General features: G+C 51.2%; 10 protein-coding genes across 10 annotated transcripts; 5 read left to right on the top strand and 5 right to left on the bottom strand.

Annotated features, from left to right (window-relative positions):
- Positions 1 to 70: 70 nt before the first annotated feature.
- Positions 71 to 1,018, top strand: IAQ61_011224 (uncharacterized protein; the record flags this gene model as incomplete). The annotated part of the gene is made up of 1 exon (XM_003843727.2): positions 71 to 1,018. One exon carries the CDS (start codon positions 71 to 73, stop codon positions 1,016 to 1,018), a length of 948 nt encoding a protein of 315 aa, XP_003843775.2.
- A 1,033-nt stretch (positions 1,019 to 2,051) lies between these two features.
- IAQ61_011225 (uncharacterized protein) lies at positions 2,052 to 2,279 on the top strand (the record flags this gene model as incomplete). The annotated part of the gene is made up of 1 exon (XM_003843728.1): positions 2,052 to 2,279. One exon carries the CDS (start codon positions 2,052 to 2,054, stop codon positions 2,277 to 2,279), a length of 228 nt encoding a protein of 75 aa, XP_003843776.1.
- A 1,354-nt stretch (positions 2,280 to 3,633) lies between these two features.
- Positions 3,634 to 4,866, bottom strand: IAQ61_011226 (uncharacterized protein; the record flags this gene model as incomplete). The annotated part of the gene is made up of 4 exons (XM_003843729.2): positions 4,662 to 4,866; positions 4,388 to 4,444; positions 3,923 to 4,310; positions 3,634 to 3,788 (listed from the first exon to the last, which is right to left on the bottom strand). The coding sequence occupies exons 1-4, from the start codon at positions 4,776 to 4,778 to the stop codon at positions 3,634 to 3,636; spliced, it is 717 nt and encodes a 238-aa protein (XP_003843777.1). The 5' UTR covers positions 4,779 to 4,866.
- A 1,273-nt stretch (positions 4,867 to 6,139) lies between these two features.
- IAQ61_011227 (uncharacterized protein) lies at positions 6,140 to 6,828 on the top strand (the record flags this gene model as incomplete). The annotated part of the gene is made up of 2 exons (XM_003843730.1): positions 6,140 to 6,335; positions 6,389 to 6,828. The coding sequence occupies 2 exons, from the start codon at positions 6,140 to 6,142 to the stop codon at positions 6,826 to 6,828; spliced, it is 636 nt and encodes a 211-aa protein (XP_003843778.1).
- A 615-nt stretch (positions 6,829 to 7,443) lies between these two features.
- On the bottom strand, positions 7,444 to 8,348 carry IAQ61_011228 (uncharacterized protein; the record flags this gene model as incomplete). The annotated part of the gene is made up of 2 exons (XM_066099108.1): positions 7,444 to 7,933; positions 8,002 to 8,348. The coding sequence occupies 2 exons, from the start codon at positions 8,346 to 8,348 to the stop codon at positions 7,444 to 7,446; spliced, it is 837 nt and encodes a 278-aa protein (XP_065950627.1).
- A 965-nt stretch (positions 8,349 to 9,313) lies between these two features.
- Positions 9,314 to 9,673, bottom strand: IAQ61_011229 (uncharacterized protein; the record flags this gene model as incomplete). Its single annotated transcript, XM_003843732.2, has 1 exon — positions 9,314 to 9,673. The coding sequence occupies one exon, from the start codon at positions 9,671 to 9,673 to the stop codon at positions 9,314 to 9,316; it is 360 nt and encodes a 119-aa protein (XP_003843780.2).
- Positions 9,674 to 10,503: 830 nt separating this feature from the next.
- Positions 10,504 to 14,225, top strand: IAQ61_011230 (uncharacterized protein). Its single transcript, XM_003843733.2, has 3 exons — positions 10,504 to 11,644; positions 11,792 to 12,644; positions 12,708 to 14,225. Exons 1-3 carry the CDS (start codon positions 10,740 to 10,742, stop codon positions 13,662 to 13,664), a joined length of 2,715 nt encoding a protein of 904 aa, XP_003843781.2. The 5' UTR covers positions 10,504 to 10,739; the 3' UTR covers positions 13,665 to 14,225.
- A 2,434-nt stretch (positions 14,226 to 16,659) lies between these two features.
- On the top strand, positions 16,660 to 17,511 carry IAQ61_011231 (uncharacterized protein; the record flags this gene model as incomplete). Its single annotated transcript, XM_066099109.1, has 2 exons — positions 16,660 to 16,910; positions 17,334 to 17,511. 2 exons carry the CDS (start codon positions 16,660 to 16,662, stop codon positions 17,509 to 17,511), a joined length of 429 nt encoding a protein of 142 aa, XP_065950628.1.
- Positions 17,512 to 19,180: 1,669 nt separating this feature from the next.
- IAQ61_011232 (uncharacterized protein) lies at positions 19,181 to 21,476 on the bottom strand. The gene is made up of 3 exons (XM_003843735.2): positions 21,070 to 21,476; positions 20,472 to 21,020; positions 19,181 to 20,411 (listed from the first exon to the last, which is right to left on the bottom strand). The coding sequence occupies exons 1-3, from the start codon at positions 21,273 to 21,275 to the stop codon at positions 20,102 to 20,104; spliced, it is 1,065 nt and encodes a 354-aa protein (XP_003843783.1). The 5' UTR covers positions 21,276 to 21,476; the 3' UTR covers positions 19,181 to 20,101.
- Positions 21,477 to 21,783: 307 nt separating this feature from the next.
- Positions 21,784 to 23,973, bottom strand: IAQ61_011233 (uncharacterized protein). Its single transcript, XM_003843736.2, has 4 exons — positions 23,563 to 23,973; positions 22,972 to 23,461; positions 22,332 to 22,921; positions 21,784 to 22,284 (listed from the first exon to the last, which is right to left on the bottom strand). The coding sequence occupies exons 1-4, from the start codon at positions 23,875 to 23,877 to the stop codon at positions 22,201 to 22,203; spliced, it is 1,479 nt and encodes a 492-aa protein (XP_003843784.2). The 5' UTR covers positions 23,878 to 23,973; the 3' UTR covers positions 21,784 to 22,200.
- Between the last annotated feature and the right edge of the window lie 1,361 nt (positions 23,974 to 25,334).

Raw genomic sequence — 25,334 nt, forward strand, 5'->3', positions numbered from 1 at the left:
CTGCTGCTGCTGCTGTTGCTGCCGGTTGGTGTATTGTGAGTGCAAGTAGGCTGACAGGAAGTCTCATGTCATGTTTGGAAAAGAAGTGGGCCCGTGCGACGCTAAGGCTAGCGCATCTTCCACAGATCTGCCCTCTGTGTCCCCCAAGGGAGCTTCAATCATGACTACAAATGATGCAATTGAGGACGAGCTGACGTCCATAAACTCCATCTTTGACGAAGGGACTCTCTCAGCAGTGGATACAGAGGCAAGAATATACAGCCTACAGCTACCGTCTCTTCCATCAGTCATACTCCGCATCGAATTTCCACCAGACTATCCAGATGCACCACCTTCGATATTGGGCACTCAATCCGTAGGTCAGGATGTCCCCAAAGGTATGGGCACGCGGGCCGTGGACGTCATTAGGGATGTCTTGGCGGAGGTGTATCGACCCGGTGAAGCGTGCATTTACGATTTGCTCGAGGAATCAAGAGAAGTCTTGGAAAGGGCAGAAGAGCAAGGGGAAATACATCTACACGAGCGATTTGAAGAGTTGTCAGTAGACCATGAAACCGCTAGACATGTCCCTACGCCGACCATCGATTTAGGCCCAGAACCGCCTTGGATCATCGCACCCGCGCTCGTTGAGAAGAAGTCAACGTTCATAGCCCGTGTGGCGCCAGTCTCGTCACCAGCACAGGCCAAGCAGTACGTTGCCCATCTTTTGGCTACGGACAAAAAGGCTGCCCGTGCAACTCACAATATGACTGCTTGGCGCATCAAAGGGCCCAATGACACCAGTTATCAAGATTGCGACGATGATGGTGAAACAGCTGCTGGGTCACGTATGCTGCATCTCATGCAGCTAATGGATGTATGGAACGTCATGGTCGTAGTGACGAGATGGTATGGTGGCATACTGCTTGGACCGGATCGTTTCCGCATCATCAATACGGCAGCACGAGAAGCTCTTATCTTGGGGGGGTTTACGAAAGACGGCAAAGACAATGATCCTAAAAAGAAAGGGAAGAAATAGTCGATGGGTAATTTGCCACTGATCGCCTCTTGAACTCAATACTGGATAATCTACCGCCTTTTTCAGCAGCTGGGAGCTGTTCTTTTGCGTTACAACTTAGCCAATATTTGCGAAATAATATTCCTTGCGGGCGTGTAGCTGCTTTGACAAAGTGTAGCCTTTCTCTGGTCAGAACTTTTGGCAAGGACTTCGACATAAGAAGTCGTGAGAATCTGAGATAGCTTACTTCAGTCGTCACAGGTCACGAGTCTCGAAGGATCACATTATGCTTCTCACTGTGGTGAACTGATGCCCGAATACCCCTGCACAATTGTGATGTATGAGAAACGAAGTCTACAGATCTTGCCCCGTTTTACCTCTTGTAGCAATATTGTAACGCAACTTCCAACAACAGGAGTAGTATGAGTAAATGGAGCCATACAAATCGCCAGACAGTAGACCTTGCACACCACTCTGTCTTTTGCCATGGATGTGCGTTACACCTTGCGTTATATACTGGACCATGACGAGACATTATGATCATTCGCCCTATACTCCCCCGCCATTCTCGTCAACATAGCTGACATATATCTCGCGGATGCCTTGCAGGCCATGTACATGTTTAAGCAGCTCAGGAATCCGGATCTAGCAGACCAACAGGATAATTCCACAGAGTACTGAATGTCAACCCAACATGCAAGTCCCTACCTCACGAACGAAGCTTTCTCAAGGCTGGATTTGAATCACTCAGATTTGAATAATATGAAATACGGTCACCGATGGATTTCCATGAAACTGCTCATACCTAATAACTCACGCATTCCCCATACTTTGGTCAATATGTCACACTTGCCTTGCGATCCGTGTCCTTTGACAACAACACTGCGTAGAATAGGATCTTTTCAATGACTCCATATTCGATTCGACCTAATTATTCAGCATCACCCCCTTGTCCACCTAGACAGGATCTCCGGCAACTCAGCTACCCAATCACTCCTTCAAACCATCTCTTACTCTAACCTATTCACCTTCGTCCCTCCATGATTATTTCACAATGAAAACATCATCACACACCAAAAACTCACAGGCCTCACCCACTCCCGTCCCCACGCCAGAGCGTATAAACTCCATCTGCCTTTCCTTCTACGATATTAACACACCCGAGGCCCCTGAACGCTTGCTACAGTCGCAAAGTCCAAACGCCCCGTCTACTTGGAATTCGAGTGCTGAACACAACCTCAACCAAGCACATTTGGCACATAATTTACCAGAACCGGCTTGAACCTACCATATTCCTATTATCACATCAGCGCAAAGTATATAGGAAATAGCCGTACGTCTAATCGCCTGGATGCGAAGAATTCGATGTATACTCGTGCGTTGGGTAAAGAGAATCACAGACGTATGATCCAGCGCCCTCATGTCATGTCTTTCAATACCATTGATCTCTTCGCGTGGGATACATGAGCTGTGATATGTCTTGTTTGCTTTGCAATGTTGTGGTCTGACTGCATCTGTTTTGATAGATACATCTAACACGTGTAGTTTTCAATTGAGGGGTTCCGGTTCAGCGTGCAAACCCAGCGTTGTTGATGAAGAGGAGTTCGTGCGGGTTGTCGATAGGAGTAATGACGATAGCGTTCATAAGCATAGGGTCATGGTAACTTAATTGCTGACTGTAGAAGACTGAGACATGGTGTGTGTGGATTGCGATGTGGATTTGATTGCAGAATAGGATTGGGCTTGATGAATATGTCGGTCTAGTAATGTCATGGATACTGTATGAGCATGTTCATGCATCAGTCGGTAATAGTTTCCCTGCTATGAGAGACAGCTGCTTTGGGAAGGCTGGGGTTGGTTATAGAGAATGCAGTGTGGTTGTTCTCCCATCAGTGTGTTTCATTATGAGGTAAAAGTATGCTCGTCGCTGAATCTAGTCAGGAAGGCACTCGAAAAGGAAGTGGTTGATGAGTAGAACAGGTCACGGACGTATGAGTAGCCAATTTATCCGTAGCAATAGTGTGATTGTAATACTAAAATGCCTGTGGATATATGTACCCTATATCTACCAATACTACAACAGCATTTTTCGTGACAAGACCTCCACGAAAATCATCCTTACTGAAATAGTGACTTGATTAACATGATGCAATCCAGGATACTTCGCAGCCAGCCTACCCGTATCATACCCACCCCGAAGTCCTTCAAAAAACTCATGATTCTGACGTCACTGATATAGAACAGCATGTTTCTGTATATGATGGGGGTAAGTCGTATCCACTGCCAAGGTTCCTTCTTACTTGCCTACTTTACCCAGGACCCACACGTTGTGTCCATGTTCCCGCGTCATGTACAAAATTCCCATCGAAAAAACGATGCTGCGAGGGCAAGAAACCCGAGTGACGGTTCGGTAGATGTACTCCTTCGTACCTGTGAAAAGTTCCCGAAGAGGACTTTTGGACCAAGGGAACCTCATCCTGGGCTCTTACTGTTTGAGCAATTTATAGTCTGTCCAATCGCTTGGGGCTTCCCAACGATGCCTAGTGAGTTTCGGCTTGCCGATCCGTTCAGTGTGCCATGTCTGATCATGTCTTGTCGAGCCTATATTGTATGCCTACAAGTTGTGTAACTTGCCATCATGCTGTGATGATCTGCTCTGGCAGGCCCGTGCAAGTCTCGTATACGGGAGGCGGCATCTTCGAGGTGAGCCCCGAGAAGCGAGACAATACTAGGACCAAGCGGCCCATGCGTCCGGGAACAGCAGAACACGATGACAGTCGACGCCCTCGGCCTGAGACAAATTGTGAAAATCTACTCTAAAGTGTGGTATGCAAGCAAGCCATATCTGCATATCCTCCCGCCGCTACAATCTGCACCATGATATCTGGGAACCTATTTTTTTGACTTGTAGAGACAGCGACAAACCATCTTTCCAATCCGAAGATTCTCGGTAGCCGCAAACGTAGCTACGGCACGGCAACGTAATTGTAAGCGAGATCGATTGGCACGACGCGAAGACTGGCGCATAGGCGATACGTGCGGCGCGGCAGGTCGAAACAAACTTTCGGTACATTGTTGCGCGAACACTGTTTATGGGTGGCATAGCCCGTTGCAGTGGCTGCGACTGCCGTCTCCTCCTTTGAGCGTTGCGGCTCGAGGCGAGGCGGGGTGCTGTAAGTAGCGACAGCCTGACCAACACGATAGCACCGGGGACGGGATGGTAGTGACATTGTTGGTAAAGCGGCGTTGACATGCTTCCAATTTGGAGTCTCTGTGCAGGCCGTGTTTGTTGGGAGATGACCAGGAATAGGGCCTGCCACATGCAGTATGTACATGAGGAAATGCAGCGTTAAATTACTATGGTCCGAGCCGTAGAAAGGATCTTTTCACATGCAACTGAGAGTGAACCTGGTTGGACTCAGAGAGTTCGGTAGCTTTCAATTTAATCTATACACATTAGTATCAGCTCTCGAAGCTTGTAGAAGACAGAAAGAGAGCGGCGCATCTACTGTTACGCAGGATTGCGAAGACTCTAACGATCAAGGTCTTGTGTCCTTTCAGACCTTCACCCTGCAGATAGACGCAGTAGAGACTGAACGTCTACATTGCAAGAAAGGGACCAAATACGACACAAGGATCTTCAATACGTGTCATCTCCATGTACATATCGAAGAGCGGCAAGCCTAGGCGGGCCGAAGCGGATATGAGCGCGAGGGGTGCCCTTCTGCGTACCTGCAGGGCCGATACCGTTGGAAGCAATCACAGCTGGCTTAACATGCATTATCGACTGCGCAAGATGTTGGTTCGGCTGTGTACCTAGCGGCTCGTGAAATCTTCCATATGGATCGATATGAACAACCGCGTTGATCCTGCATTAGTGCAAATCGCCGGGTTCGTACGTAATGTCCAACAGAAAGTATACGCATAGAGTATATTCTGTGCACCCTTTGGAACCAATGTATCTGATCAAGCTTGCGAGTTAGCGTTGAACTAGCGACACAGGATCGAGGCAATCTCCAGATTCTGCACGAACTCGATATCAATAGGGCCATTATGCTCCACTTGTTGCTGTTCGTCGGTATGCCTAGCGGAGTGCAGAAAAAGTAACTTACTCGATGATAGTCTGGCCGTCTTGGCTACGGTGATCGGAGATCACCGTTTCTCAACCTGGCTCGTGGACCGCAGCCGTTAAGACCGATATTTTATGCACCTAGGGTTGGCGAAAAGACATTGTTTCCCAGGATGCCGTTGCTGTTACAATTCGTGGCCTAGCCTCGATTCGTTGAAGAACGACTGTCTAGACGAAGATTTGGCCAAGAAGTGGAGGCACCTGACACTGTTGCCAATATGTCAAAAACCTCCAAGGTCTAGCTTGGGCAGCAATCCGGTCCAAGATTCTTTCCGCAGCCTGCACTTTGGGGACCAGAGGAAGGATTGCTTTTTTTTGTAGCAAATGACCCTTCGTGCGTCCTCGGTGCAGAATCCTTGCTTTGTCTTTATGAATTTACCGAATTTATATGAGTAAAAACAAAGGTGTGAAAAAGCATGAGCTGAGGGAAAGATTTCTTCTGCGCATGCATGTTGGGGTTAGGCTGCTCCGCAAGAGACAAGAGTGATCTTCGCTGTGTTCGGAAGTCTGCCAGTAGGAGCACGAGCATAGCGGGGGCATCTTGACAATCCTAGCACAATAGCTCACTAGTGATGCCTAAAAGATGCCAATGAATGACAATGAGATCTGAAGGGCATGCCCGATGTATGCTGCACGACATACAGAGCTCCTCTTCTTTCCATCGAATCAATGTCTTGTCGCTCGTACATAGCGCACGATCTGCAGCCAGGGCTTGTGTCAAAACAATTGGATGCCGAAGTGAAGGATAAGCAGGTAAAAGGCCTCAGTTGAGAATAGCGGATAGTCAGTCGAGTAGTGCCGTTGATGATGTCCGGTACATGGTACAATGACGGTGAAGGGTGTGGAGGGTGAGCCATGACGAAAGGGGCCGAACTGAGTTGCGCTAGGTCATAAGCAGTTACTGCCACAACCCCGCCCCCACCTTCCTTCCGAGACGAATTTGGCAAAAAAATAATTTCCTGCGATACTTGACATCGGTCGGATGGCGAGGTGAAGCCAAAAGTTACACAAACATGCCTGGGCTAGACGAAGAAGCAATCGACGACATCTTGTATCTGGCCCGTACCAATGAGGCGGCTGAGCTAGAGTCATATCTCTCGGAGTTGTCGGAGAAGACGAAAGTTTCGAAGGCAGAGTTGTTGACCGAGGCCGTTGACCCGTACTCGAAGAACACTGCCCTGCACTATGCTGCTGCAAACGGACATATAGGTAGGATTCTGGTTATTTGGCATTTGACAGTATATAGCTGACTGCTGTTGTAGATGTAATCAAGTTATTCATTGCACCTGGTACTAATATTCGCGCACCTGCATTCATCAACGCCGTCAACGATGCAGGGAATACTGCGCTGCACTGGGCCGCACTCAACGGTCATATCGAATGCGTCAAGCTCTTGGTTGAGGCAGGCACAGACGTAACCCTCATCAACAAAGCAGGACATGATGCCGTCTTCGAAGCAGAAATCAACGATAAGGGAGATGTGGTAGATTGGCTGCTTGGAGCTGTTGAGGAGCTGGAAACCGGTATTGGACAGACTGATAAGGGGGCTGCTAGGGATGAGGACATGGAAGATGCAGATGGTGACGGCGTAGCGGATACGGATGTTGGGCAGGCTGATGCATCAGCTGGGTCTTCCGTGGAAGGCGTGAGGAAACAAATAGAGGACATGAGCACCAAGCAGGGCACTTCAAAAGATGGTTGAGCAGGACGGCTATGTCGGTTCAATATGTTTATATTGCGGACATTATTCGATTCTGCCAGGACCCGCGGATGCCTACTATACCAGACAACATATAGCAAGGTCCTCCACGTGGTACAACCCCTACGTCAGCCGAGTTCAAGCGCGGGGGAGGGAGGGATAGCGACACTCGAAACAGTACTCTCAAGAGACGGTACACACATAAGCAAGAAGGATCCAATTAGGGTCGAGGACCAAACAGAATGGGAATGTACAAACGTGTCATAAGCTTGTTTATGAAGTATGCCAATCCTTGGCTGGTCGTGGGAGTTTCGAATTTAGAGTACCCGAGCTCTTCAGCGCAATGCCAATTTTCCCAAACCCGAGTCATCCGCTAAAGATCTAGTGGAGAAGATGAAGAAAGATAGATCCGCCATGTCGTAGAAAACACAAATTCAGTGCATAGCTGGATCCTACAAATAAACGCCAATGTGATGCCCTATACAAGGGGTGTAGAGCCAATATGGGTATCATGCCTACCTTCAAAACGCCTGACAAGATGTTCAAACTTAACTCTCTGTTAACACCTGATCCGTGTTAGTGGATGTGATGCCTTTGTTGTTTGCTTTCCTTACATAATCAATCTCTCAACCAAGCACGGCGCTTCTCTTCCTTCTTGTCGCGGCGCTTTTCTTTGTAAGCCTTGAGCTCCTGCTTACTGAGATGCTTTCCACGACGCTCAGCTTTGAGGCTCCGGCCATCGTGGCTGTTTGCAGCCGCATCCACATCGAAAAAGGCAGACATCTGACGCTTGCTCTTGTTCTCGTCATTATGCAGCTCAGGACCCATGTCCGCTGGCTGAAATTTGCCGGTGAACCTGTTGAACTGGGCAGTGGTCGTGTAGTCGTGTGCAGGAACTACAGGACGGCCAGCTGCCAGAGCGGCAGCTGCGGCAGCGGCTTGCTCAGCTGCTTCTTCCTCCTTGGACGCCTCTATAGCATAATCGGCGTTTGGATCATAGCTGCCATGAATGGCCGGATTGTAGCCCCCCCACTTGCGTTTAGGAGTAGAACTTGTGCCAGGCGCACCCGATGCTGTCGATACATAGGCTGCACCACTATAGCTTTGCCTACAAGGGTCACGTATTAGGCTATGAAAGAGACAAAGAGATGGTAGTAGTTAGCAAACCTGTCATACGAGCCGTAGTAGGATGAGGCCGAAGGGACGCGGGGGTTCTCCCACTGGGACAGTCCAGTCTTGTGGTTGTAGAAGTAGTAGTTGCCATGCTGGTCGAGCAAAGCCTCCCAGCCATCGTCCTCTTCATCGGGACGTGGCTCGTTGGGCAGGGGAGGAGCGTCCTCATCCGGGAGGGGCGGGTTGGCGTCTGGTGCGTCATTGCCGTTGTCGTCTTTGGTCGCAGCCTTTTCCACTGCCTGTGCGGGTGACACGTTGCTGCCCTCGTGGCCAGTGCTGTCACTACGGGGCGCATCGGAAGTTGGTGAGGGATTCCGCGCCGGCGCCTCGTCGTTGGATTCGGCGGGCATTATTGTGGATCTATGCTTGTATCTGTATGATATTTGAATTAGAACTGGTGCGCTAGGAAGAGCAGGTTGTGTGGTCTGCAAGCTGCCGCGGTGTTGACGTGTTGTTGTGAGAGCAGGCGTTGTTGTTGCAGATATTGGAACATGGCCTCGGCGCTAGTGCGGGTACCGTAAGTGGCTTGGCGCGGCATGCAGACCACACCTGAAGTCCAACTTCCCAATTCTTGCTGACTCAGACGTCTTGAGGGGGAGAAGAAGGCTTTTTCCCTTTTACTGTCTACTTCTTTCCTGTACATGGTACACACATGCACTGTTACCTTTTGCAACAGTGCTCTACCGTCGATCTGCTTGTGCCTGCGCCATTGTCTCCCCCCTGTCCTTATTTGCTGGGCCCGTTCGCTTGAGCCATCGCCTTTGAACGAACTTTCTCTCAGACGGGCAAAGGCCACATGATCCGGGTGTCATGGCTTCTCCTGCAGACAGGCTGGATGGATCGACGGAGCATCTACTTACATCAACTGCACTCCAAGCATATTACGTATGTGGATGTGCAGTTCGAGGACCAGGTTTCGAAACAGTAAAGTCTTCGAATCCCGGGCCAGCGCCATCGACGTCCAGCAAAACGTCTTTGGACTATACAGGCATGCCGTCCGCCCCTTGGCAGAACTCCTTCGTACCTACTGATGGTTTATGGTACATAATGCTTCCGGCCACTTGCATGAACTCGGAAACCTGCAGCTGTGTCGATACTCCGACCGACCGTACAGCCCCATGTGCGTTCGGCACCAGCCAAGCTCGCTCCATGCACGTAAGGCCGAGGCGTTAAAGGGCCCGGGAAGGGGGCAAGTCCCGCACTAGAAATCGAGATGGCTCAAATCGCTCAACGGCTGCTGTGAGCTCGTTCCGATCGGATTCAGCGCTGCTTTAATCTTCGCCGCTCAAGCACTTTGAGCATGGTCCACTACTTACTACCTCAGTATGTACCATGTATGATGGTATGTACAGTCGGTGACAGCAATGCAACCCACCTCGACCACGCTGTCATGGCCATCATCCCCATTTGATGAAGACGCCATCCATGGTAGTCTAGGGCCGGCAGTCGTCTGTCCTGCAATACAGGCATTAATGTTGCTTATTTGCTTCTCTTGAATCGAAGCATCCTTCACAATTGCTGCGGAGAACAGGCCGTAGCGTGCTCCAGTAGCTCCGCTCAAGCCCTCGAACTCAATCTGAACGAAGCTCATTGGCCGGAACTGCATCACGGGCTTACCATAGGTAGTAGAAGCCAGGTCCAAAGAAAGGATTGCCGGCAAAATAGGTCTATGCATTCCCCTTCCACGCCGCAGTGCATGATCTGCACCCGTCATCAGCGCGTTAGCTAGCAAGACGGTTGGCCAGCTCCTGTTGGTCACGATCTGGGGCCAGTGTCCACACCCCGTCCACAACCAACAGCACTTGCTCATGCACTGTCTGCCATCTCGCGCGACAGAGCGCTCCAGAAACACGCTACGAAGGTTTCTGTTTGCCACTACTCGATTGTCTGTAGCCCATGTTCCGGCAGGCTTGCTGACAACCCTTGTCTGTCCCAGCATATTCGGGTCTCAAACCGCAAAAGCTCCACGGCCATGTTCCTGGCTGTCCGTTGATGCACACCACGGGGGAAACGACTGCTCTAGCTGCAGTGAGCGCCGTCGTCGCCCTATTCTGAGGCCTTCTTTCACTAGGGCTTCCTGGCCTGTTGTCCACTTATGGCCGAAGACGGAACAGCATGTCCTTCTACTTTCGTCTTTGTAACCTGCTTTCACCATATTTGTTTCTGTAACCCTCTGCCCTACCCCCAATAAGCTAGCCGTGTGGGATTCAGTACCAAGACTCACCCGTGACTAGAGTGCCTACTGTATTTGCGCCGCACCTTTGCAGACCCTGTAGCTGTAAGTTGCCTCCCGCGTTGCACCCCACCCCTACATACCCCCTTCCTTGCCCTACTGCGCTGCGCTTCGGCTACGCTTCGCAAGGAGCCGGGAGTGTACTATTGTCAGACGTCAGCCCTGCACGGACTGATTATACTTTGGCCTATTTTCTAGAACCTTGCCATCTGCAATACGTCCTAGCGAATATACTATAGTAGGCGAGACGCTTCCACTTGCGCCCTTGTTCGCTGGCCACCTGCCCAATTCATCAAGTACCTTTATGTACCCGACTTTTGGGTATCGATGGATGCTGTGATTGCATCAGTGTCGAGCCTAGAGCAGTGTCTACATTTGGATTTTCCTAGGCTGTTCACTTTCCTTGCAATCCCTAATCTTTCGTGTGCTGGCTCAAGAGGTGTTTCGTACTGGACAAGCCACATCAGTCGGACTCACCCAACATCAGAATACATCACTGTCAATTGCTATGCTCATCAACATGAGCCGTCCGCCTAGCATACCCTCACATCCGGGTCCGCCACCCTCATACACCCCCTATCAATCCACTCATGCTTTGTCGTCGAGGCCAGAGTTGATCACATCTGATCATCAGGGTCGTCCTAGGGATCACAATCGACATCAGCATAATCCACCCCAACTACCGAGTCTCCGCACTCTTCTGGAACCGGAACTGCTCGACAAGAAGTCTTCCATCGCACCATCGCGGTCAAATAGAAATCCAGGCGCCTACGGCTCGTCCTCGCGCTACGGATCTTCAAGCCCGACGTTAAAGAGGCGGCATGAAGCTGATGCTCCTTCCCGAGGATACCCAGAACACAATGCTATCGTTTCTCAAACGACATACCACCAACGTCCGACTCCATCCATTCCCCACACCGATTCGCAGTCTACAACTTCTTCAACATCAAGCTCTGCCTTCCAGCATAGTCGATACGAGCCTCATCGTCGCAATAGTCATGTACAACATTCGCATCATGGCTCAATGGGTACAGACTACAGAATGCCTTTGTCTACGAAAGAAACATTGGGGCCAGTTGCAAATCATGCCGCACAGGATGAGCTAGCGGACCCAGACAGGCCTGTGAGACGACGGCTCGATGGTTCTTCACGTGCTCCTATTCGGGCGTCACGATGTATTGGCCAGCGCGACATCCCAGGCGAGGGTGTCTGCTATGTGTACGAGGACGGGACTTACTGTCGCGCAATTATCGATGGAGAGCCGGTCAATCCGTCTTGGGGCATTACAAAAGCAGGCAAACCACGGAAAAGACTCGCCCAAGCCTGCCTTACTTGCCGCGAAAAGAAGATTAAATGCGAGCCGGGATTCCCAAAATGCCACCAGTGCGCGAAATCGCAAAGAGTATGTCGAGGGTGAGTTCTTGTCCCGCCTTTCTTCCGGCACTGCTTCCGTTCTTCCAGAAGCGGTGGTGTCGCATTGATTATATGGTCTCGTATACCCTTCGACCCGAGTAATTTCGTTTGATGTATCAGGATATGATGAATTCTAACCAATCTCAGTGGGCTTAATCAGGCAGGCACAGACAATGCGTCTGGTGAGACATCGCCATCGAATGCCATGCCATCATATAAGAATTCGTCGCTCGAAGGTCCAAGTCCCACAGCGATCTCATATCGAAATAAGGCTCCTGGAGAGCAATCGGAACCAACTACGAAACCTGACGTTTGGAGTCTAAGCACACCCTTACGGCCCCGACCGTTTCGCACTAACCCAAACGCGGGCTCGAGAGACATGTCTGTACAATCAGAGCAATCGGACTGGAGTGAATCCATGACCGAGCAGGGTCTCGATGATCCGCGACGTGGATCTTACCAGGACCGACTAGCCATCCAATGGGAGCAAGATCCCTTTGAAACAGATCCCAGGCTTACCATGCACCTTCTTGATCTGTACTTTCTACACGCTGGCCGCGCGACCTATGGAATATTTCCTCGCAGACCCTTTCTTGCATGGGTTGAGTCCAATCGTGACAAGGACCAAGACTCCTTGATGCTCATATACTCAATCCTAGCTATGGGCTCGCTGTATTCGGCTGATCCGGACAAACGTGCTTTAGGAAAACGGTTTGCATATATTGCTTCTTATGCAGCAGAGAGGCGTTTCGGCAAGTTCAGTCTACAACTATGTCAAACACGACTACTGCTTGCACTTTACTACTTTGCTCGAGGGAAATCACAGGAAGCTTGGGACTTTTGTGGAGCGAGTCTCCGTGCGATTGCTGCTCTCAAACTAAACACTGAGGAAGGCGTGAGAGAGCTCACAGAGCACGCGCGAGACCCCATCTTCCATTTCGATCGCTCAACCTTTGAAGAATGCTGTCGTCGTACTTTTTGGTCTGGATTCTTGATGGAGGTAAGTTATGGGCTGACTCCTACCAGTAATCCGCTACTGACTGACTGACTGACTGTGCGATAGCGATATCATGGATTTCTCGGTGGAACTTTGTTTGTGATCAGCCTCGAGGACGCTTTTGTGCGTCTGCCCTGTCGCGACAGCATGTATGAAGCAGCAACGCCGTCTGAATCGCCATTCTTCGAGGAAGCCCTTTACAGTGGACAAGTCCCTGCGAACACACCTTTATTGGGGGACATGGCGTACTCATGCCTTATCGCAGCGATATTTGGCGATATTTTCACCTTTACAGAACGATCAGTTCGCCGGCCCGAGTACGGGTATGAAGCACATTACGAGCAATTTTACACGAGGATTTACGAAAGGCTAGCAGTATGGCGGAACATATTGCCTGCCAACCTCCGATATAGCCCCCAAAACTTGGACGCCAGCACAGTCGAAGGCAATGCAGGTGCTTTCATTTCCATACATGCACTTCACCACGCAGCGCTCATTCGTCTCAACCGCCACGTTCGCGTACGTGCTTTATCCACAGACAAGTTACAGCGCAACGTCAAAGAAGCCATTCGCAACGCATCTATTGTGCTATCGATGATGCATTCACTGGCCGCAATCAACCGTCAACGACGTCTGGCAAACGGTACCTCCTCTGAATTCCCTTACTCGACGCCATTTCCCGGCCACGCACTTGTTCAGTCAATAGACGTGCTGACCTCGGCTGGTACCTTCTCTACATTGCCAGACCTACTAGCATCCATGACTGCGACAATGTCAGGTATGGATGAGCTGGTCGACTTCTGGAAATCGGCGCAGCCACAACAAATAGTGATTACCAACCGTCTCAGGCAGTTGTCAGAGGCCGCTGGACAGGAGCAGCGAGGTATTCGGAATGGGAGCCACGGATCTTGCTGGAAACTTCCCGCGAGCATGGAGCCAGCCCTTGGAAATGACGATGTGCTGTACAAGGTCGATGAGCAATTGCTGCTCGATGTGGTCGGGCAGTTGGCCAGTCACACCTAATCAGCACATGGGCTGTCACAGGGGTCTTTTCGTGTGCTAAACCACGGCAATGCTACCAAGTTCCCCGAGTACTTTTCAGGTCACTGCTCAGCAACCTGGTCTAATCCTTTACGCCCACAAACTTCAGTCATCACATCATCCTGGACATGAGACATTACGGATCACTGCACGCTACCTTTTCAGCTCATTCCAAACAAATCACGTTCAATAATCTAAACATGTACATCTGTGTCGTAAAGATGGGCTACATACTGCCGTGCACTGTCGTGGAACCATTGTATACCCATCTCTATGGCCTGTTACTGGACCCGCTGCGTAGCCATGAAAAGCGTGCAGCGGTCCACATGCCGGCACTGTAAACAGTTCGGACGCAGTGTGTCCGCGTTGCAAATGTATATATCTGGGAAACCAAAAGTAGGAATTCTAGGTTACAATCCTGATTCCTGAATTTTCGATTGATAGTAGCATAGCAGAACGGACATGTTCGGTTCGATTGTTGTAGTAACAACCACTAGTACGAAGATCCATGGTACCGGAAACAACCACATATGCTGTGTGAACGCTCATTCCAACGATGTGGCAGACCTGGCCGATAAAGTCCAACTCTGATTGGCCTGGGGTCATCCTATCTACAAAGAGATGACGCCCGGTGACCTGGGTCCGCTCACAGAAGGTTTGTCGCGGTGGATCAAAATCCGTGCAAATGCTGTAAGACTATGGACAACTGTATTTGCCATCTCAGCTTCCATGTGGCGTCAATGCAGTGTCTGTGCTTGGAGATTCCAATATCACCTCGGGTGTCACTCTTGTCCATGCTACGAAATCACTGCCCATGCATTACGGGTACCACCAACATTCGACTAGTAACACAAATGATGTATTAGCCCCCCCACTCATGCAACACGATTCCACACCGGTTACTCAACCACGGCTCTTCCTTCCACTACCACCGACGGTCGTCCCAAGCTCAATGGAAACACGTGGGGAAAACACTCAAGCTGCGCAGAAGCGTCGATCACGTAGAGTGTCCCAGATTCCCGAGTCCTCGCCTGACTAACCCCATATCCCATGGCTATTAGAACGACCCTTTTCCTTGGATGGCACGGCGGACAGCAATCGCCCCTCCGCAAAAGCAGCGCACGAACTTGGTATCTTGGTTCCCAAAGCGGGGCGAGGCACACATCCAAGCGCAGCTTTGGCGGACAACCCGAGCCGACCACGGAACCATGCATGCGGTTTGTTCCCGTCGATCTTCTCGGCAGCTGTGGCTTACTTACCGGATTTGAGACCCTTACTATAGCATCCCTTGCACCCTACCGATGGATTCGCGTGTCTGCATTGCACACGTGAGGCTCCTCTTTGCGACTTGAAATCCGAGCTAGATGGGGTCATGTGCCCCATTTCATGAGGAGGATGAGCCACCAGAGCTGTTGGTGGAGACAATAGGCTTTGCCAAAGAATCGAGGGGGGGGGGGGGAGTTTGATAATGGCTAGCTGGTGGGCGGAAGGATCGCTTCGTTCAGTAGAGTTGGTTATGCGGCAAGCTGCATGTGACATGGGCTTGATACTGTATTTGGACTGCGTTAGTAGACAGCATGCACAGGAGGCATGGCGTCTTTGTCGTTAGATATGGGTTGGAGCAGTAGGCACTGCAGGAGATAGGTCCGCCGTACGCCTCAAAAGGCAAAAATAGCTGACTCCCAACCACCAGTTCCGAATATGCCAACAATCGTCTCGCTCTCCACCCCCCTTCCCCTGCCCCGCCCTGCCAGAAAGTGTCTGCAAGCTTCGGAAACCTTGAGTGTAATACAGAGTATGTATGGACCCCTCTTCCTGTGGCCCGGCTCTTGAACCCTTTTTCCGCCCGAGCCTTCACGGCTGCGTGCGCACGCTACACATAATGCTCCGCACATGCAACCTGGCAACACCTATCCCCTATAGCGGTTTCTCGGGGACTTTTTGAAGCCAGAGTTTCATCGGCTCTTCTGCCCAGGTAGAGAACTCGCCTGTGTGATGTCATCATTGGTGGGAGAAGGGGCCCCGAAAGCTTATTTCGAAATACGTATTGCATTAGTCGCTCTGGTAGCTGGGTCAACAAGGCGTGCAGTGTACCAGTTTACCAAGTTGATATTCGATCGCCGTGTAGCTAACACGGAGGACCTTGTAGCGAATGCCATTCAATTCGTCACAACAATCTCCCTCTCTCTCCATCTGGAAACGTCGTTATGCGGACGCATGCAAGAGCGCGATAGTTTACATGCTCGATTGAAGCTGTAAATCGAGAACGAGCCCACAGAGATCGGCTGGGTGAATCACGGGCTCAGGGTGGTCTAGAAGTATGTTTAGCACTGCCACGCGTGTCGTAGATGGCTGCCGGGTTTCCCTTATTGTGGGTGAGTCTAAGGCCAGGAATATGTGCGCAGTGACTGGCCCTCACAAGGGAGAGATGAATGGTACGCGCCATGTGTCGGCTGTGTGTGGCTTTCCGGACCACCAACAACGCCCCAATACCTACACTACGCCTTCAGTAGCAAGGGCTCATCTAGCATCGTTGCATCTGCCAGTACGCCTGACAGATCGCAGTCTAGCTCTATCGCATATGTCGAAGCTGTGGTTCTTGGCGAATAGGCCCGTCTTGACAGCAACTTTGATCGGGATTCACCGAACGTCGAGACCACTACCTTGCATGTACGTGCTCGTTAGCAGCAGAAACCACATCACAAGCTACGCTATCGAAAGCCGAACTGTAAACTCCCTAGTCCAACGTCAGACATACATGATCCCCCCTTCTCATGCCCTTCCCCCGCACGAAACAACCGCTCAACCAGAGTACCAAGGGCTGGGCATCAACGATGCCCCAGATCGTGGCTCTGTGCTTATTTGCAAGTGCCTAAACTATACTCGAAAGTTGGTAATGGCTATGTGGCAGGAACGGTAACCTCAGCATCGCTCAGATTACCATATATGTAGTAGTAGTCCCCTCAGCGCAAATCACATGTTGACGCATGAACCCACTCAACAGCAACGGAAGTCGTCTCCTGCACCATGGTCCAAGAGCTTCACCATTCTACTCGTCGGTCTTGCCCTACCTTGTGAAATCTTGTCTCAGGTGCATGTTCCAATCAAGTACGTCACAATCACCACCAGCCTGTGTGGAGAAGGCTCGTGTGCCAATAATTACCCTAAATCACACTGTATCAAAACTCAATTCATCTTTAAAACTGTGCCCGCGCGTCAATCGCTTAGGTATTGCACATGTCTATCTGGCTGAATTCGCAACTACACAATGTCGGAAACTTTCGACAGGACCCTGCGAAAGCCTACCTAGTGTGCGATCATCGCTGTGGAAGGTTTATCCACTGTACCCGTATTCTCCCGCCTCCGAATATCTTCGCAAATTGCGACGTGGGCGTGGGAGCGAAAAAGGGTTCTGGTGGGCCGGGCAGCAAGTACCAGGGTAGGAGTGTGTGGGCTGGCGATGCGTTGTGCGCTGGTATCGTGGGGGGATTGAGCTACGGCAGTGCCATGGACTTTGGGCTGGGGGAAACTCTGCTGGGATGATGGAGGTTGTGAAGATCTGCTTTCTTGTCACAAAACAGTGTGTCCTTTTTGATGATTGAGAATTAGGATATGCGATGTGAAGGATTTGACAGCGAGGAGTCATTGAAGTTTCATGGATGGAATTTGCATGATTATTGTAGTATCTGACCTCATGTTGTTAGTGAATTCTTTGAGTTTAGACATTATTTTGATAGAATGTACTTACAAGCCTGGTCTTCATGTAACAAGATGGGTAGCAGACTGCACTCCCTTTGCAACGACCAATCGCAATTCTCCCCACACTTGAACACACACAATGTGTTCCCTCATCTCTTTACCCCTCTGCACAACTCCACAAGCAAGACACTCACATAGACTTCAAAAATTACTATAACTACCATCACCAACACCAACACATCCACCCCATACCCGCCCACCGCCAACATGGTCCTGGTACACACTGTACGCATGACCAACACAAAGAAAACACCCAGTTCACTTAGAATTCCCCAGACGTGTTATAAACAGTAAAACTGATACAAGTTTAGTTATCCATCTCGTCCAACTTCTTATCACAGTACACACCTGAACAGCCAGATTGTAATCCTACCATACCTATTTACGATTTACATAGAATATAATCACACTAGAACGTGAGCGTGACAGGACACATTGCAAACTGCAATTCTATGTATCCTCTCTCTTCTACCCTCCAAACCTATCCCAACGCTCCACCTCTACTCCCCTACTACTACTAAACTATCCACACATCACAGCCCCCAACACCCCACCTACTCCATTACTAAAACTCTATAAAGAAATCTCTCAATTCAGTGTCAGACAGGTAAGCACCAGACTCACTTTCCATTTAGAGGGTGCAGATTGTAGATATAATGCTGTAGACTAAGTTTAGATCTTGGAGCCGAGTAGCAGAGCATGGTATGGCGTAGTGTGGTTTTACTTTAAAAGTTTAGTGTTTTATTTGGGGCTTGGAGTGTGGATGTGTAGGTTTTTGGGGTTGGGAATGGTGGGTTTGTGGGTTTCTTTTTTTTCTTGTCTCTTTTTGTCTCCCCTCTTCTGTATTTTCTCTCCTCTTATCCCTTCTTACCCCCCCTCCCCTCCTCTCTTCCTCCTTTATTTCGCTCTTTCACCCTTTTAGCCCTTTTTAATCCTTCTGAACCCTTTTTAACCCTTCTAAACCCTGTTTAACCCTTTTTAACCCCTTGCACCCTCTTATTCTGCTATTACTCCTCCCTTCCTACACGACTCTCCCTCCTATCTCCCCTAGCTATCCCTCTCTTATCTATCCGCCTCCTCTTATCCCTTCCCTCCTTCCATCTCTCTTCCCTCTCCCACCCTATCCCTATCTAAATCCCCTCCCTTTCTCCCCCTCTCTTACCCCCCTTACTCCCCCCCCTACACAGCCCAACCCCTCTAAACCACACCCCCCCACCAAACCAAACCCAACCCCAAAATCCCAATCAAAACAACAACCATCAATAACAAGCACATGACAAAACCCAAACACCCCAACCCCAACCCCACAAATACCCCCACACATACACCCCCAAACATCAAAACCCACACCCAAAACCTTTCACACAACAGCAGCAGGATATAGACATACACATGCACACACAATCCCCAGCCCCACCCACAATACAACAGAGCCACAGAGCGACATCAAACTCCCCCGCAAGACCAAGACATCAAGCGAAACATCAGTAGAAATACAACAAGGACACTATTATCCGCGCATGCCGCATACGCCCCAAGTAGACTAGACTATGTGATTCTACACTCTGTGATATAGGAGGAGTGTAAATGCCTAGGATTGATAGAGGAGGGATTGGGTTGTTTGGGGGTGTTTGGTTTGGTGTGTGGAGTTTTGTTGGGATGGGGATGGGGGTGTTGTGATGTGGGGTGGGATGGGGATGGGGATCGATGTATTAGCTAGAGGAGTAGGCAGGAGTAGGCAGGCACACGCAGGAGTAGGCAAGAGTAGGCAGGAGGGGGCAGGAGGAGTAGTAGTTAAGCACCAAGTACCTACTATAGTAACTCCAACTCCAACTCCAACTCCCCATATAAACCAGCCCTATGTCCAATCCCCACTCATATCTTTCTCCTTCTCCTTCTTCTCCTCATCCTCTTACACCAGCACAGCCCATCTTGCCTACTTGCTTACGTACTCACGTGCTTCATTCATACATGCTCCATTCATATATGCAAGAGTGGGTAGTGTTTGAGTAACAATATTACTACATCAACTTGTAGCCTAATTGTTCCTCAGTTTCAACTCTCACTCTCGCTTACTTCCCCACACACTCCCCGCCCACACTCCCCCACACACTCTCCCACACACTCCTCCCCGCCTCCCCTACAACCCTCACACCACCATCTCCATCACACTCCTCAAAAATCCCAATCCCGACCATCCCACCCCTCTCCACGCTCGACTGGCGACTCTTGCAGCTTACAAAATCCACCTCTTCTTCCCTGTCATCGCGGATACATGGTCCGGGGACAGGGGTGTGGTTCTGGGTGCGGGATGCTGTGGCTGCGGCTGCGGTGTAGAGTGTAGGTACAGAGGAGCCGCATGTTGCTGATGCGGTTTGGATTGGGAATGGAAATTCTGTTGGCGGGGAAAAAGAGGTTGTTGGCCTACTTTCTTCCAGAGGGGAACGCGCATCTCCATGGGTGGTCCCTGTGGTAAAATCCTCATCCGTCGTGGCATGTTGGTCTTTTTCTCTGCCATTCCTACGCCGAGCTGTCTGAGCGTCTTGCTCCCCGTTGTCCTCACGCATCCATGCCTGTTCGTCCTTCTCCATCCCGTCCTCACGCATCGTCCAATCCATGATTCCAAGTTTCCAGAACCTCGACGAAGACTCGGGGATTTTCTATATTCCAGCGCTTTGGTGCATCGGTTCCTTGCCCTTGTTTCGCTCCGTCGAATCGCTTGTGTCTGCTGAGCCGGCAAAGGCTTGTTGGATTGGTGGACGCGGTTTCGCTGCAATGTCGAGCTCAGCGAATTTCGGTCGTACTTGGAAGATGTTGACGCGTGCGGCGTTGAAGATTTGCTCGGAAGGCGGAATCGTGACGGCGAGGTTTGTATTTTCAGTCAGGCGTGTGATGAAGAACATGAAGCGGCCCGTTTTGATTTGCATTTCGGCAAAGTTGGCGCTGCCGGCGGGAATATTGGTGTGCTTGCTAGATGGAATGGTCAGCATGGATCTGACAGGACGACCAAATAGAATCGAGGACACCTACGCCATGCTCTGCTTGTGAGTCTTGAGAATACTGGAAATCCGCTCAAATCTGTCTGTGAAGGGATTGAGCTCCTCGGTCTGCCTGGTAACATGCGCCACGGTAAGACAGGTTGTCCGCTCATACAAAATCAATTCTCTCGCATCAATGACCTCAGCCAACTGTTCCAGCAGCGCCTCGATTGTGCCCGCGTTTGGGATCAAATAGTAAATGATCTTGGTCCAGGCCTTGTACAGACTCTGATCCCAGATACTCGTCGCGAAGAACTCGACCGTGTCCTTGAAGCCTTCACTAGCATCCCTGATATATTCAGACCGCTCATCAAACATGGTCTGGCGTAGACGAGCCTGCACAAGGTCCATTTTGTGAATCAGACAAAAGACCTTGGCGCCTGGACTGCATTCATGCAGAGCGCGTACAATGGCACCATAGGATATCACGTCGCCGGCAAACTCACGGGACTCGATGTCGAAGACGAAGATGAGGACGGCAACGGAGCCAAAGACGTGATTGCGCGACTGGTTGAGATAGTTCTCGACAAAGCCGTCTTGGCTGGAGCTTGTCAGATGGTGTAAAGCTTGGTGGGTAGTGTTGTACTGACCCTCCACAGTCCCAAAGATTGAGCATCAGATTACCCATGAACTTGATATTGGAGTGCTCTACATCAATGGTAGCACCTAGCCGCCGTACATCCTTTGCGACGTAGTTGCTGAAGACGATACTGCGCATGGACGACTTGCCAGCCCCACTCTTACCCATTAGGAGCACTTTGCGCTGCTTCTGACGCTTGACATTGACACTATTCATATTGGAGGTAGAGTGGTGACTGGTGAGGGCACGCGGTGAGCCGACTTGAGGGATTAAGTATACAAGGCGCAAGACCGCGAGGACAGTATGGGCAGAAAGCAATAGCGAGGAAAGGAGTAGGCACCGGTCGGTACAGAGATGGGATCGAATGTGCTTGTGAAGAAAGCCAATATCAAATGACGTATGGGGTAGACAGGGCTGGGTCCTGGGGTTGGACGAGCGACTGAGCTTTGGAGCTTGGGCGCGCACGCACTTTCCAATTGGCTTGGCGGCGACAAGTGGGGCACTCCCGCTCCGCAACATGTGAACCGTGAACATGCACACCCACATGGTAGCCGCCAGAGTACGCCATGAGCGTTGGCACAAAAAGAAAAGAGAAATGGGAGTAAACCATGATGAAGGTTGTGCGACTGACAAGCTGACCAGTATGGTACATGCATACGGTATGCCTATGTACCCGTGGTGCGCAAATCGCCCATCAGCCACTGTTGTCGGGTAATATCACTACAATATCACTTGCGCGCACGACAGGGCTTGAAACCATGATTTCCAAACTTGGCAAATGCATGACCGAAGCAAGCTCGGATTGGTAGGGGCTATTTCGACTATATCAAAAGAGCCAAAGCGTTTGAAACGCGAGATTTGCGGTGAATCGAAGGGGCCCAAGCAAGTGGGCGGAATAAACTACAAAGGTTTCTGTCCAAACAAAAAGCCCAACACAAAGCCTGGTATTACCAAGAAAGCCTCCGAGATGTCGACCCGTCCATATCGTGTCGTACATGTCATCCGCCTGAGCCGTACATGAGAGATCCTATTCCGGCGCCCATGTCCATAAAACTCAGCGACATAACCGTGGGGTGTACTCTGACACCCAGTCTGCTGACAGAAATAAAAGTTACAGTAGATTAAGTGAGCAAGGGGTATCTCAGAAAACAGTTCCGTCGGAGAGGATCATGATGGGCGGTTCTTTGGTATTGGGACGCGACACTTCTGCAATCTCTCGGCCACCCTGTCTGGAGTTAACATGCATCGTCTCACCAAGAGACGGCTTCTTACCTTCCAACTGCCCGCCTCCAGCATTTGCGCCAGACTTATCTTGTTGCCGCCGCTCAAGCCCAAGATGTTGTTCACGTCAACCAGGAGATCGTCGAGGAAACCAACGGTGACTGCGCGCCACTCTACAATCACATCATCATCCGCTGTGAACATGGGCACCACCTCCATACTCGGCTGCCCGGTTTGTTGGGCATTACGCGCATATTGTGCCAACCCTCGCTTCTGGTCTTCTGGTTTGAGGGTCAAGAGACCTGTGTCGATGAGGAGGCCACCGTTGCGATATTCCGGCAGACCGGTGAGGAGGTCTGCACCAGCAAAGTGGACATGAAGCAGCTTGGTCATTGGGGCCATGAGTGAGTAGGTGAGCCATTGTGTGAGCTTGTGCAAGGGCACAATATTCTCCCAAGGGTGAGTTGGATGTGATGGCATGACGGAGCACGGCCACGCATCGCCAATGGTGATGCCGTCGATCTGGGTACGATTTGCCGGCCAGATGGGTGTTAATGTGTCCATGAGCATGTTCCAGAAGGTAGGAAGAGGGACGATGGGAACTGATGAGGCTTGCGTGGTAGGATGTGATAGGAGGTAATCTAGTCGAGTCAGCAAAGCCTACATGGCCAGCCACCGGACATTGACCTACCCAGCATGTTGCCCGGCCGGGCCTCGAGACCGAAGACTTCTTGGTGTTGCAACGCATCAGCGAGCCTCAACAGCAGGTTCGTGCGTCCCTCGAGGCCATCAATGGGATTTGATTCGGTGACCTGGAGGCCACGCGCTATGACGCCGACATCTAGCCTCCTGAGTCCCGCGCTGTCGACCTGGCATGGCTCCCTCGCATCGCTGCTGAAGCAACCTGCCTTGAACATTTCCAGACTCGCCACCGCAAGACCCTCGCTACGGCGGTAGATTTTGCCCGTCTCTTTGCTCTTGTACTGCCACTTTGTGCCAGCGCCCGCGTCCAGGAGCACTGAGACGAGAAACAGATCGATCAAGCGGCGGGCTCGCTCCTGGTTGTCGACTGTCGAGGGCCAGGATGCCATGAGCTGGTCAATGCGCGGCCGGCCACCGACTTCGAAATGCTGCCAGCGACCATGGTGAGGAATGGCAGCGTAGTTGGGCGCATAGTCGCGCTGCACGTGTGTTAGCTGGGCGTCCAAGACATCGAGGCAGATCAGAGGCAGGAGGTGAGTGAGAGGTGGAGACGGAGACGGAGGCAGAGGTAGAGGCGCACTTTGATGATGGACACTACAAACCGGGCGACGTCGCCAAACTTGGTCATGTCGACGATGAAGTGCTTGAGCTGGTTCTTCTTGGCCTTTTCAAGGACCAACTTGGAGCGCTCACGGACGGCATGGATGCTGCGTAGATAGCCTGCAGGATCGAGGGCAGGATCGGGGGCTCTGGGCAGAGGTATGTCGGGAAAGCTCGTGGGTCTGGAGGGCGTGGGAGTGGGGCCAGGAGATCTCAAGGAGCCGTTGGAGGAGTTGGGGCAGCTGCGCTTGGGCGAGGCATCTGGCTTGTGGCTCTTGCGGCTGAATAGACGCATGCTGGCAAGGCAAGAGCGAGTGGAGGAAAGGAAGGAAGGAAGGAGGGAGGGAGGGAGGGGGACGGAAGGAGAAGGAGGGGGACGGAAGGAGAAGGAGGGGGACGGAAGGAGAAGGAGGGGGACGGAAGGAGAAGGAGGGGGACGGAAGGAGAAGGAGGGGGACGGAAGGAGAAGGAGGGGAGGGGAGGGGAGGGAAAGACGGTTTGCAAGCGGAAGGCGCAAAGCAGACAAGTGTGTGTTTCTCTCTGTGTATGTCTCTGTGTCTGGTGTGTGTGTGTGTGTGTGTGTGTGCAGGAGTGGTGGAAAGGTTCTGGTTTGGCTGAATGAATGAATGAATGAATGAACAAATGAATTAGACGGATGGATGGAGGGATGGAGGGATGAAGATGGATTGGTTGAGATTGATTGGCTGACTGGCTGATGGATGGATTGATTGATTGATTGATTGATAAACTGATGGATTGGTGAATGGATGGATTGACTGATGATGAACTTGGTAAACTGGCATGTATGGATGGACTGGAAAAAAGGTGGGTTCGAGACCTGGAGGATTCGAGGCTTCGTTTGTTCCAAGCTTGGGTTTTGCGCAACAGGGCCAGAGGTGCGATGGAAGCACGAGGGATGGGGTTCCCTCTTCCCCCCCCCCCCCCTCCCCGGTCACTGCAGCAAGCCTAAGCGCACGCTCTCCGGGAGATCCCTGAACAAAGAAGCGCCGAAGCGACCGAAAGACAAGAAGGGAGGGCGAGCGAGCGAACGAGCGAACGAGCGAACCATGTGGATGATGCCTTGCCCCCCAAGCACAAACCTTCACATGTTGCTGCGAACCCTCTACCGAACTGCATTCGTGCCTTGTGCCTCGTGCCCCCTCCCCTCCCTCCCCTCCCCCCCCCCCCCCACTTCCCCCAAGCACAAACCACGCCGCCGCTCTGCCCTCCTCCCCTCCATCTCCCCCCTCCCCTTCTCGCTTCCGGCTTACGTGCTGCAGGCCCCCCCCCTTCTCTCTGCAAACTCAACGGCACGACATCCCGGCTCTGCTGCTGCTGACGCGGGCTTGCTGCAGGGTCGCCATTTCTCTCTTCTTCACCTTGATTGTGCGCGGGGATGGCGCCTGCGAATCTACCATCTAGTATGTACCGTAGGTGTGCATGTGAGTACTGTAATTCTAGTAGTGGGTTGCGCCGTCGACTTTGCTTATTCGCACCGTTGCTTTGCCTGGCTTTGCCTTGTCCATGTCCAGAACAGCGCGGCTAGGTACTGTACTTGGCGTAAGTAGGCACTGTGTACTACCGCTTCCAGTCTCAGGAGCAAAAGACACATGAAGACAACAATCTAATGACTGGCGCCAGTCCCTTTGTGGCAACCCAGCCGCGACCCAATACTAGCACTCGGAACTGGACTCCTTGTCTTTTTCCAGATTAGCGATCAAAAGGCGAGCATAGAGCACGTCCTGAGCCCTT

The sequence above is a fragment of the Plenodomus lingam genome (assembly GCF_022343315.1).
Source record: "Plenodomus lingam strain CAN1 chromosome Unknown scaffold_20, whole genome shotgun sequence".
In the NCBI taxonomy this organism is placed as follows: Eukaryota; Fungi; Ascomycota; class Dothideomycetes; order Pleosporales; family Leptosphaeriaceae; genus Plenodomus; species Plenodomus lingam.